The sequence below is a fragment of the Ranitomeya imitator genome, chromosome 2 (genome assembly GCF_032444005.1).
Source record: "Ranitomeya imitator isolate aRanImi1 chromosome 2, aRanImi1.pri, whole genome shotgun sequence".
Lineage (NCBI taxonomy): Eukaryota > Metazoa > Chordata > Amphibia > Anura > Dendrobatidae > Ranitomeya > Ranitomeya imitator.
Genome location: NC_091283.1, coordinates 71,215,957 through 71,228,963, shown reverse-complemented (window position 1 = coordinate 71,228,963; position 13,007 = coordinate 71,215,957). Strand labels below are relative to the sequence as shown.

Here is a 13,007-nt window from a genome sequence, read left to right as displayed (position 1 = left end):
CCCTAATTCCAACCCTAACCCTAAGGCTATGTGCTCACGTTGCGGATTCGTGTGAGATATTTCCGCACCATTTTTGAAAAATCCGCGGGTAAAAGGCACTGCGTTTTACCTGCGGATTTTCCGCGGATTTCACCTGCGGATTCCTATTGAGGAACAGGTGTAAAACGCTGCGGAATCCGCACAAAGAATTGACATGCTGCGGAAAATACAACGCAGCGTTTCCGCGCGGTATTTTCTGCACCATGGGCACAGCGGATTTGGTTTTTCATATGTTTACATGGTACTGTAATCCTGATGGAATACTGCTGCCAATCCGCAGCCAAATCCGCACCGTGTGCACATAGCCTAATTCTAAAGGTATGTGCACACTGCGGAAAACGCTGCAGATCCGCAGCAGTTTCCCATGAGTTTACAGTTCAATGTAGACCTATGGGAAACAAAAATCGCTGTACACATGCTGCGGAAAAACTGCACAGAAACGCAGCGGTTTACATTCCGCAGCATGTCACTTCTTTGTGCGGATTCCGCAGCGGTTTTACAACTGCTCAAATAGAAAATCGCAATTGTAAAACCGCAGTGAAATGCGCAGAAAAAAACGCGGTAAATCCGCCATAAATCCGCAGCGGTTTAGCACTGCGGATTTATCAAATCCGCAGCGGAAAAATCCGCAGAGGACCAGAATACGTGTGCACATACCGAAACCCTAACCCTAGCCCTAACCCTAGCCCTAACCCTAGCCCTAACCCTACCCCTAACCCTATTCTAACATTAGTGGAAAAAAAAAATTTCTTTATTTTTTTATTGTCCCTACCTATGGGGGTGACAAAGGGGGGGGGGGGAAATTTATTATTTTTTTTTATTTTGATCACTGAGATATAATCTATCTCAGTGATCAAAATGCACTTTGGAACGAATCTGCCGGCCGGCAGATTCGGCGGGCGCACTGCGCATGCGCCCGCCATTTTGGAAGATGGCGGCGCCCAGGGAGAAGACAGACGGGACCCCGGCAGGATCGGTAAGTATGATGGGGTGGGTGGAGGACCACGGGGGGGGGGGGGGGGGGGATCTGAGCACGGGGGGGGGGGGAATCGGAGCGCGGCAGGCGTGGAACGGAGCACGGGGGGCGTGGAACGGAGCACGGGGGGGCTGGAACGGAGCACGGGGGGGGCTGGAACGGAGCACGGGGGGGCTGGAACGGAGCACGGGGGGGTGGAACGGAGCACGGGGGGGGGTGGATCGGAATGCAGGGGGGGTGATTGGAGCACGGGGGGGGGGGGTGATTGGAGCACGGGGGGAGCGGACAAGAGCACGGGGGGGAGCGGAGCACTGGATGGAGGGGAGCCGGAGCAGTGTACCGGCCAGATCGGGGGGCTTCTGGGTTTCTGCACCCATTCCATAATAGAAATAGAAATCCACAGGGGTAAAAAAAGGAAGAAATCCACAAAGAATCCACAAAAAAAAACCTGCACAAAATCTGAAAAAAAAAACCCCCCAAAAAAGTGCAGATTCTGACCTGCGTTTTCTGCCAAGAAATGCAGAACCTGCACAGAAAATTCCACAGTCTAATCCACAATTTGTGCATATAGCCTAATGTCATGGTAGCCCTTTGCCAAATCAGCGCTGCCTTTATTCTTCCCACATTCGGACACCAGGAGGAAGCCGGAGCTGCGGCTGGCCACCAACTTCCTCCTGATGTCTGACACATGATTAACAAGGGTAATTCCTATATGTCCAAAAGGGCAATAAACGTTAAGACGTTTCAAATTAAATACATCAACATAGTCTATCGCGTTCCATTGCCGCTAGACAAGAAGCAACTCCAACTCACAAAGAATGAAATTAAAGTTAATTTTTATTTAGTAAAAAAAATGAAAGACAATAAAGTAGTAAAGACTAAAAAAAGGCAGGCTATAAACCTCCAAAAAAGAGGGAAGAAAAATACACAGTAATACAGTGGGACCAAAAACGGAGAAAGGCAGTAGAAGGAACCACTAAAATACACTGAGATGCACCAGAATGAATGCTGCCACTTAAATAGCAAATATTGTGCAGTTCGGAGGTGCCAGTGGGTTGGAAGAAAATCAATAATGCTGCTCTCAGTTAAGAATGCTCTCTACAAGGAGGCTATAGAAATGCAGGGGCTGAGATATGCAAGTGCAACCATTCGCTATGCTTACATATCAATAGTATCCCCACCGGAAAAGAAGCACTCCAAAAATGATCCCATAGGTTTACACCAAACATTGCAAATGTATCGCAGTAGGGGTAATAAGGTGCCGATACACCTACAGTTGTGGCCAAAAGTATTCACACCCCTGCAATTCTGTCAGATAATACTCAGTTTCTTTCTGAAAATGATTGCAATCACAAATTCTTTGGTATCATTATCTTCATTTAATTTGTCTTAAATGATAAAACACAAAAGAGAATGAAGCAAAAAGCAAAACATTGATCATTTCACACAAAACTCCAAAAATGGGCCAGACAAAAGTATTGGCACCCTCAGCCTAATACTTGGTTGCACAACCTTTAGCCAAAATAACTGCGATCAACTGCGTCCGGTAACCATCAATGAGTTTCTTACAATGTTCTGCTGGAATTTTAGACCATTCTTCTTTGGCAAACTGCTCCAGGTCCCTGATATTTGAAGGGTGCCTTCTCCAAACTGCCATTTTTAGATCTCTCCACAGGTGTTCTATGGGATTCAGGTCTGGACTCATTGCTGGCCACCTTAGAAGTCTCCAGTGCTTTCTCTCAAACCATTTTCTAGTGCTTTTTGAAGTGTGTTTTGGGTCATTGTCCTGCTGGAAGACCCATGACCTCTGAGGGAGACCCAGCTCTCTCACACTGGGCCCTGCATTATGCTGAAACATTTGTAGGTAGTCTTCAGACTTCATAATGCCATGCACACGGTCAAGCAGTCCAGTGCCAGAGGCAGCAAAGCAACCCCAAAACATCAGGGAACCTCCGCCATGTTTGACTGTAGGGACCGTGTTCTTTTCTTTGAATGCCTCTTTTTTTCTCCTGCAAACTTTATGTTGATGACTTTGCCCAAAAAGCTCTACTTTTGTCTCATCTGACCAGAGAACATTCTTCCAAAACGTTTTAGGCTTTTTCAGGTAAGTTCTGGCAAACTCCAGCCTGGCTTTTTTATGTCTCGGGGTAAGAAGTGGGGTCTTCCTGGGTCTTCTACCATACAGTCCCTTTTCATTCAGACGCCGACGGATAGTACGGGTTGACACTGTTGTACCCTCGGACTGCAGGGCAGCTTGAACTTGTTTGGACGTTAGTCGAGGTTCTTTATCCAACATCCGCACAATCTTGCGCTGAAATCTCTTGTCAATTTTTTTTTTCCGTCCACATCTAGGGAGGTTAGCCACAGTGCCATGGGCTTTAAACTTCTTGATGACACTGTGCACAGTAGACACAGAAACATTCAGGTCTTTGGAGATAGACTTGTAGCCTTGAGATTGCTCATGCTTCCTCACAATTTGGTTTCTCAAGTCCTCAGACAGTTCTTTGGTCTTCTTTCTTTTCTCCATGCTCCTTGTGGTACACACAAGGACACAGGACAGAGGTTGAGTCAACTTTAATCCATGTCAACTGGCTGCAAGTGTGATTTAGTTATTGCCAACACCTGTTAGGTGCCACAGGTAAGTTACAGGTGCTGTTAATTACACAAATTGGAGAAGCATCACACGATTTTTCTAACAGTGCCAATACTTTCGTCCACCCCCTTTTTTATGTTTGGTGTGGAATTATATCCAATTTGGCTTTAAGACAATTCTTTTTGTGTTTTTTTTTAATTTAAGACAAATTAAATGAAGATAATAATAACAAAGAATTTGTGTTTGCAATCATTTCCAGGAAGAAACTGAGTATTATCTGACAGAATTGCAGGGGTGTCAATACTTTTGGCCACAACTGTATAATCATTACCTGGGCAAGGAATGGTGTTGTGGTCCGTGTGGCTGACTGTGCTTCCCTACACCCGATGGGCGCCGTTTCGCTGCTGCTTTCGTCAGGGGGCATGTGAGGTCAGGGGTGGGAGGACTGATTAAATATGCAATGTCGGATGGTGATCGGACATGCCGCAGCGCGTGTCATCGGAACTCCGCTCCCTTATAGCCAAAGGGACTTCCAGAATAGTGCTCGGTGGAACGCACTGCGGTCACATGAATAAGCCCTTCCGGAAGTCAGAGAGGAGACTGGACCCGGCACATGTGCAGAATTCGGAGATCCCAGACGTGGGGAGGTAATATAGAGAATGAATGGCAGTATCTCAGTTGTCATGTGAGTAATGGGGGAAGAATTGTGAATTAAAAAAGTGTAATACAACAGGGCAAATAGCAACAACAACAATGTAAAATATAACATATGTAATATATACTGTATACCATTTCTTCTATATTTGGTCAATATTTGAATTATTGACAGCCTGCCCTTGAAGCAAATTGGAGGTCAATGGCAGTTCAGGGCACTATATATTTAAATTATGGGATATCCATGGCTCTAATATTATTTATCATACATATTTACTTATATATGATACTTCTGGTTTTTCTTTCACTCATTATTTCACTTGATATAATTAACTTAATAATTAGCTTTTTAATTTCATTATTTGTGAGTTGGAGTCGTTTCTTGGACCGCAATAGACTATGTTGATGTATAATTGGAAGGGGTTATCAAAGTAGTATAATAGTATAAAAAAATAAAAAAAAACCTGTGGGCACAGAAAAAAAAAACAACAACAGGGCTGTGCAAGGAGCCATACAGTTACACCACAGTGCCAGTGAAAAAACAACAACAATGTAACGAGCAGTGTGTACACCAGGTAATCAGGTATATACGCAGGGCTGCAGCTAGGCTCTACCTCGTCTGCCGCAAAGGTTCATTTACTTGCTATTGTATTTTTTTTTTAACTGTCAATTTTTATTAACGTTTATATTTAAACAAATATACACATCAATCCAAATCACGAAACAGAAGCATTTTAGATGTCAGTCAAAGAGCAATGTAAATGCCAAAATAGCAGAAAGACGCCTGAAAGAGCTTATAGTACCAAATACAGGTCCTTCTCAAAAAATTAGCATATAGTGTTAAATTTCATTATTTACCATAATGTAATGATTACAATTAAACTTTCATATATTATAGATTCATTATCCACCAACTGAAATTTGTCAGGTCTATTATTGTTTTAATACTGATGATTTTGGCATACAACTCCTGATAACCCAAAAAACCTCTCTCAATAAATTAGCATATCAAGAAAAGGTTCTCTAAACGACCTATTACCCTAATCTTCTGAATCAACTAATTAACTCTAAACACATGCAAAAGATACCTGAGGCTTTTATAAACTCCCTGCCTGGTTCATTACTCAAAACCCCCATCATGGGTAAGACTAGCGACCTGACAGATGTCAAGAAGGCCATCATTGACACCCTCAAGCAAGAGGGTAAGACCCAGAAAGAAATTTCTCAACAAATAGGCTGTTCCCAGAGTGCTGTATCAAGGCACCTCAATGGTAAGTCTGTTGGAAGGAAACAATGTGGCAGAAAACGCTGTAAACGAGAAGAGGAGACCGGACCCTGAGGAAGATTGTGGAGAAGGACCGATTCCAGACCTTGGGGAACCTGAGGAAGCAGTGGACTGAGTCTGGTGTGGAAACATCCAGAGCCACCGTGCACAGGCGTGTGCAGGAAATGGGCTACAGGTGCCGCATTCCCCAGGTAAAGCCACTTTTGAACCATAAACAGCGGCAGAGGCGCCTGACCTGGGCTACAGAGAAGCAGCACTGGACTGTTGCTAAGTGGTCCCAAGTACTTTTTTCTGATGAAAGAAAATTTTGCATGTCATTCGGAAATCAAGGTGCCAGAGTCTGGAGGAAGACTGGGGAGAAGGAAATGCCAAAATGCCTGAAGTCCAGTGTCAAGTACCCACAGTCAGTGATGGTGTGGGGTGCCATGTCAGCTGCTGGTGTTGGTCCACTGTGTTTCATCAAGGGCAGGGTCAATGCAGCTAGCTATCAGGAGATTTTGGAGCACTTCATGCTTCCATCGGCTGAAATGCTTTATGGAGATGAAGATTTCATTTTTCAGCACGACCTGGCACCTGCTCACAGTGCCAAAACCACTGGTAAATGGTTTACTGACCATGGTATTACTGTGCTCAATTGGCCTGCCAACTCTCCTGACCTGAACCCCATAGAGAATCTGTGGGATATTGTGAAGAGAAAGTTGAGAGACGCAAGACCCAACACTCTGGATGAGCTTAAGGCCGCTATTGAAGCATCCTGGGCCTCCATAACATCTCAGCAGTGTCACAGGCTGATTGCCTCCATGCCACGCCGCATTGAAGCAGTCATTTCTGCCAAAGGATTCCCGACCAAGTATTGAGTGCATAACTGAACATTATTATTTGTTGGTTTTTTTGTTTGTTATTAAAAAACACTTATTTGATTGGATGGGTGAAATATGCTAATTTATTGAGACAGGTTTTTTGGGTTATCAGGAGTTGTATGCCAAAATCATCAGTATTAAAACAATAAAAGACCTGACAAATTTCAGTTGGTGGATAATGAATCTATAATATATGAAAGTTTAATTGTAATCATTACATTATGGTAAATAATGAAATTTAACACTATATGCTAATTTTTTGAGAAGGACCTGTAGACCTTGGGAAAGAATGATTCATTCCACTGCATGCCCGCCCAGTCTGTAGTCCATTATCTGATGCCCAAACCAATATAACAAGGAAAAGTCACAGACAGGAACGGGTAAGGAGAAGGGGGAGCACAAACAGTGGAGGAATATTAAGACAAATAAGCCCTAACCGCCAATCTGAGCCCAAAAATAATCCCAGGTAGCCCAAATCATATCAAATCTGTCCACTCGAGCTCTCATCAAAGCCGTCATATATTCCATTCTACAAATATCAGTAATTCTGAGTGGTAGCTGCCACTGACCATATGGCGGTAATATCCATGTTGGTCTTTATATAAAGATTATCTTCAGTAACATCGCAGTCATCGGCTGAGGTTCTCCTCCACTGTTAGGGTGCGTCACCCAGCTGTAGGCCTGTCCCACACATTCAGGTAATTCCAGTACCGTAAAAATCGGTACCAGAATTATCCGTGTCCGTGTGCTCACATGGCACATCAGTGTGGCACACGTGCGGCATCCGTGTGCCGCCTGAGGACCACACGGACCGTGCAGGAGAGGCAGCGCTACGCTAAGCGCTATTCCCCCCTGCGTGGTGCTTATGCCGGCATTCATCTCTTCTCCCCCGCAGGAGAGAAGAGATGAAAGATCAAGTTTTTGTTATTTTTTGTTAACAATAAAGTTTGCTGGTGAGCTCCCGCCTCCCATCCCCCGTACGCCGCCCGGCCCCTTGCATAGAAATACTCACCTAGCTCCCGCGAGGTCTCCTCTCAGCGTCACAGCCCTTCCTGTATGAGCGGTCACGTGGTGCCGCTTATTACAGTGATGAATATGCAGCTCCACCCCTATGGGAGGTGGAGCCGCATATTCATCACTGTAATGTGCGGCACCCCGTGACCGCTCATACAGGAAGGGCTGTGACGCTGAGAGGATGGAAGCATCGAGGGAGCTGGGTAAGTATTTTAATGCCAGCGGGCGGGCGCACAGGGGACGGGAGGGGGGAGATTACCGGGAACTTTATTTAAAAAAAAAAAAAAAAGATTTTTCATTCCTTCTCTCCAGCGAACGCTGCTGGAGAGAAGAAATAGATGGGGCTTCAGCACCACAAACTGGGGGGACAGCGCTTACAGTAGCGCTGTCTCCTGCACGGCACACGGACTGCACACGGACAGCATCCGTGTGCGTTACGTGTTTTACACGGAACCATTGACTTTAATGGGTCCGTGTGATCCGTGCGTTCCCACAAACACTGACATGTCTCCGTGTTTTCCAAACGGACACACGGTCCGTGAAAACACGCTGACATGTGCAGAGACACATTGATTTTAATGTGTCTACGTGAGTCAGTGTCTCCGATACGTGATGAAACTGTCACCACACGTACCGGAGCCACTGACGTGTGAAACCGGCCGTAATCAAGGTTACCTGGTTAGGGGCCCACTCAGAAGCTTCACCTCCCTGAACCAAAACCCTAGCTACACCTCTGTACACAGACCATGCAAAATATTAGTGCAATATAAGTATACATTAGTGTGTGTATATACGTGTATGTATACATAGGTTAGTATACATATATAGTACTTACAATATATTTACATATGTGTGTATGTGTTCATATGTTACTGTGTATATACAGTACATACAATATGTATTAATGCGTGCATATAATACACACACATGATGAAGTACAACATATATAATTGTGTATATGTACTAATATACAAGCACATATATTAGTATGTGTGTGTATCTATATATATATATATATATAGATTCAAGATTCAAGATTCAAAGAAGCTTTATTGGCAGGACCAAATACACATCAGTTTTGTCAAAGCAAGTGTATAGAGGCAATAGGGATAGGGACTGAGGGGATGTTGGGTAGGAGCTGTGGGGGGAGGTGGATGGGGCAGATCCAGGGTGGGGGCTATAGTCCATGGCATAGGGGAGATGGATGGGGCAGATCCAGGGTGGGGGCTATAGTCCATGGCATAGGGGAGGTGGATGGGGCAGGTCCAGGTTGGGGGCTATAGTCCATGGCATCATAGTTCTCTTTCTCGTAGTCTATGACATTCGCTCACATACCACGCTGCTATCTCCACTGCTCTCTCTTCTTCTCCCAGCAAGATATAGGTTTTCTCTTCCTCCTTCATGGTGATGAAGTCTGGGAAGAGATGTGAGAGTCTCCTGAAGTGAGTGTCCCTCACTGCTGAGTATTTGGAGCAGTGTAGCAGGAAGTGGGTTTCGTCCTCTATGGCCTCCTGATCACAGTGTTGGCACAGTCTTTCCTCCCTGGGCTTGTAGCTCTGCCTGTGTCGGCCACATTCGATGGCCAGACTGTGGGCACTGAGTCTATATCGGCTCAGGATCTGGCGGTCTCTGGGGTCCGGGAGTTTCTCCAGATATGGGGCCAGTCTGTAGTCTCTCTGTAGGCTCCGGTACATGGTCAGTTTCTGTGAGCTGATGATATCATTCTTCCAGTCACTGACATACCTCTCCTGGCCTTCATCTGCCATCTTCCTAATTCCGGCTTTTGTCAGGTTGTTGTAATTGGTGTTCTGCTCCGGTTGGGTTTGGCTGGGCTGTTCCGGGGGTTCTGGTTTTTCTGTTTCACCTTCATGTATCAGGGCTTTATGGTGGTGGGAGCTTGGATTGCTCCTATGCAGGTGAGCCCGGAATGACAGCGCCCTCTTTAGAACTGTTAGGTGTAGAGGGAATCTGCCCAGCTCGGCCCGACAAGCACTGTTGGAGGTGCTCCGATGGACCTGGAGAAGGTGCTTGCAGAATTCCAGGTGGAATATTTCTGTTGGACTGGAGTCCCACTTTGACCAGTCTGGGTAGGTGTGAGGACCCCAGACTTCGCTGCCATACAGGAGGATTGGGGCGATGATGGAGTCGAAGATTTTTAGCCAGACCCTCACTGGTGGCTTCAGATGGTAGAGTGTCCTTCGGATGGCATAGAAGGTTTTGCAGGCCTTGTCTTTCAGGGTCTCTATGGCTTGTTTGAAGTTCCCTGACCGGTGAATCTCTAGGCCCAGGTAGGTATATTTGTCCGTTCCTGTGAGGTCGCAGTTGTTGAGGATAAATGATGGGTGTTGGTCTGATCTTCTCTTTCTCCTCTGGAACACCATGGTGTTCTATATATATATATGGTGTCTATATATATATATATATATAGATACACACACACATTGTATACACGTTAGTATGTGTATATACAGTACATGTGTATATATGTACTATATATTAGTGTGTATATAGTATATACAGTACACTATATACAGTACATACAGTATAAGTCTGTATATACACTTTATATATACACCATATACACATCTGTTAGTATGTATGCAGTGTGTTTATATATGCACACATACTGTAGATTAGTGTGTATATACAGTAGATACAGTATATACAAATGTGTATATACACTGTGTATATATACTGCATACATGCATATGCTAGTATGTATACAGTACACGTGTGTGTGTGTATATACATATACTATAGATTAGAGTGTGTATATACACTGTGTATATACCATATACATACATATGCTAGTATGTATATAGTACACGTGTGTATATACATATACTATAGATTAGTGTATATACAGTAGATACACTATATACACCAGGGGTGTCAAACTGCATTCCTCGAGGGCTGCAAACAGGTCATGTTTTCAGGATTTCCTTGTACTGCACAGGTGATAATTTAATCACCAACTCATTATTTGTGTAGGTGATTAAATTATCACCTGTGCAGTACAAGGAAATCCTGAAAACATGACCTGTTTGCAGCCCTCGAGGAATGCAGTTTGACACCCCTGATATACACTGTGTATATATACCGTATACATGCATATGCTAGTATGTATACAGTACACATGTGTGTATATACATATACTATAGATTAGTGTATATACAGTAGATACAGTATATACACTATATATACCGTATACATATGCTAGTATGTATACAGTACACGTGTGTGTATACATATACTATAGATTAGTGTGTAGATACAGTATATACACTGTATATATACCATAGACATATATATGCTAGTATGTATACAGTACACGTGTGTGTATACATATACTATAGAGTAGTGTGTATATATACCATAGACATATATATGCTATTATGTATACAGTACACGTGTGTGTATATACATATACTATAGATTAGTGTGTATATACACTGTGTATATACTGTATACATACATATGCTAGTATGTATACAGTACACGTGTGTATATACGGTACATATACTATAGAGTAGTGTGTATATACAGTAGATACAGTATATACACTGTGTATATATACCGTATACATACATATGCTAGTATGTATACAGTGCACGTGTGTATATACATATACTATAGATTAGTGTGTATATACAGTAGATACAGTATATACACTGTATATATACCATAGACATACATATGCTAGTATGTATACAGTACACGTGTGTGTATACATATACTATAGAGTAGTGTGTATATATACCATAGACATATATATGGTAGTATGTATACAGTACACGTGTGTATACATATACTATAGAGTAGTGTGTATATATACCGTATACATATGCTAGTATGTATACAGTACACGTGTGTATACATATACTATAGAGTAGTGTGTATATATACCGTATACATATGCTAGTATGTATACAGTACACGTGTGTATACATATACTATAGAGTAGTGTGTATATATACCGTATACATATGCTAGTATGTATACAGTACACGTGTGTGTATACATATACTATAGATTAGTGTGTGTGTATACACTGTGTATATATACCGTATACATATGCTAGTATGTATACAGTACACGTGTGTATACATATACTATAGAGTAGTGTGTATATATACCATAGACATATATATGGTAGTATGTATACAGTACACGTGTGTATACATATACTATAGAGTAGTGTGTATATATACCGTATACATATGCTAGTATGTATACAGTACACGTGTGTATACATATACTATAGAGTAGTGTGTATATATACCGTATACATATGCTAGTATGTATACAGTACACGTGTGTGTATACATATACTATAGATTAGTGTGTGTGTATACACTGTGTATATATACCGTATACATATGCTAGTATGTATACAGTACACGTGTGTATACATATACTATAGAGTAGTGTGTATATATACCGTATACATATGCTAGTATATATACAGTACACGTGTGTGTATACATATACTATAGAGTAGTGTGTATATATACCAGACATATATATGCTAGTATATATACAGTACACGTGTGTATACATATACTATAGAGTAGTGTGTATATATACCGTATACATATGCTAGTATATATACAGTACACGTGTGTATACATATACTATAGAGCAGTGTGTATATATACCAGACATATATATGCTAGTATATATACAGTACACGTGTGTATACATATACTATAGAGCAGTGTGTATATACAGCAGATACATTCGTGTGCGGCTGTGTAGCATGGCTCCTGTACACCCCACAGCAGCAGGCGGTGGTTACTCCGGGCTCCCTGCAGCCTCATGTCCCGGGCTGTGACCGATACTCACCGGGTCCGGTGTGCGCAGAGCCGCGGCACCAGTCGGCAGCCAGGCAGCAGAGCAGGAGCAGCAGGCGGCAGCCGGTCAGGTCCATGGCAGTGAGTGTGCGGTAAGTCCCGGGGCTGCAGCTCTCCTATTCCCGGCAGCGCAGTAACCGCGGCCACATTCCCTGCAGTCCAGGACGCCTCCGCCCTCACTCCGCCCGATCTCCCGCCTACACCGCCGAGGCGTGGTCTGCTCAGGTAAGTGCAGGTCGCGGTGAGTGACGCTCGGCCCCGTTATCTCTCACCGGGCTGCGGTTGTGAGCAGTTGCCTCATGTCAGCCGGACAGTTGCTAATTGTTTCCTCCTCTGACAATTCCTATGTGACGTTTTGCAGTGTCTGAGGTTACATCTCCCTACTGCCTTCATGCTGCAGTATACAGCGCCTTGATAAAGTCTTCATACCCCTGAACTTCTCCACATTTTCTCACTTTACAGCCACAAACCTGTGTATTTTGTTGGGATTTCATGCGAGTTCACCAACACAAAGTGGAGAGTAATTGTGAAGTGTGAAGGACATTAGGAGGTTTTCTAAAGATTTTAAAAATATAAATCTGAAAATTGTGACGTGCATTTGTATTCAGCCCCCTGTGGGCTGAGACCCCCTGAATCAAATCCTGACAGATCAATTTCCTCCAGAAGTCCCTTAATTGGTAATTTGAGCCCACGGGGGTGTAATTTAGGGCTCAGTGTCACAATCCCCCAAACT

General features: G+C 43.4%; 1 protein-coding gene across 1 annotated transcript in view; it reads right to left on the bottom strand.

Moving 5' to 3' along the window:
- Window positions 1–12,461, bottom strand: part of LOC138661931 (interleukin-13 receptor subunit alpha-1-like) — an 84,751-nt gene extending 72,290 nt beyond the window's left edge. Inside the window, exon 1 of the mRNA XM_069746937.1 lies at window positions 12,267–12,461. Within this exon, the coding sequence (XP_069603038.1) occupies window positions 12,267–12,351 (85 nt within the window). The 5' untranslated portion in view covers window positions 12,352–12,461. The remainder of the gene's footprint in view (window positions 1–12,266) is intronic.
- Between the last annotated feature and the right edge of the window lie 546 nt (window positions 12,462–13,007).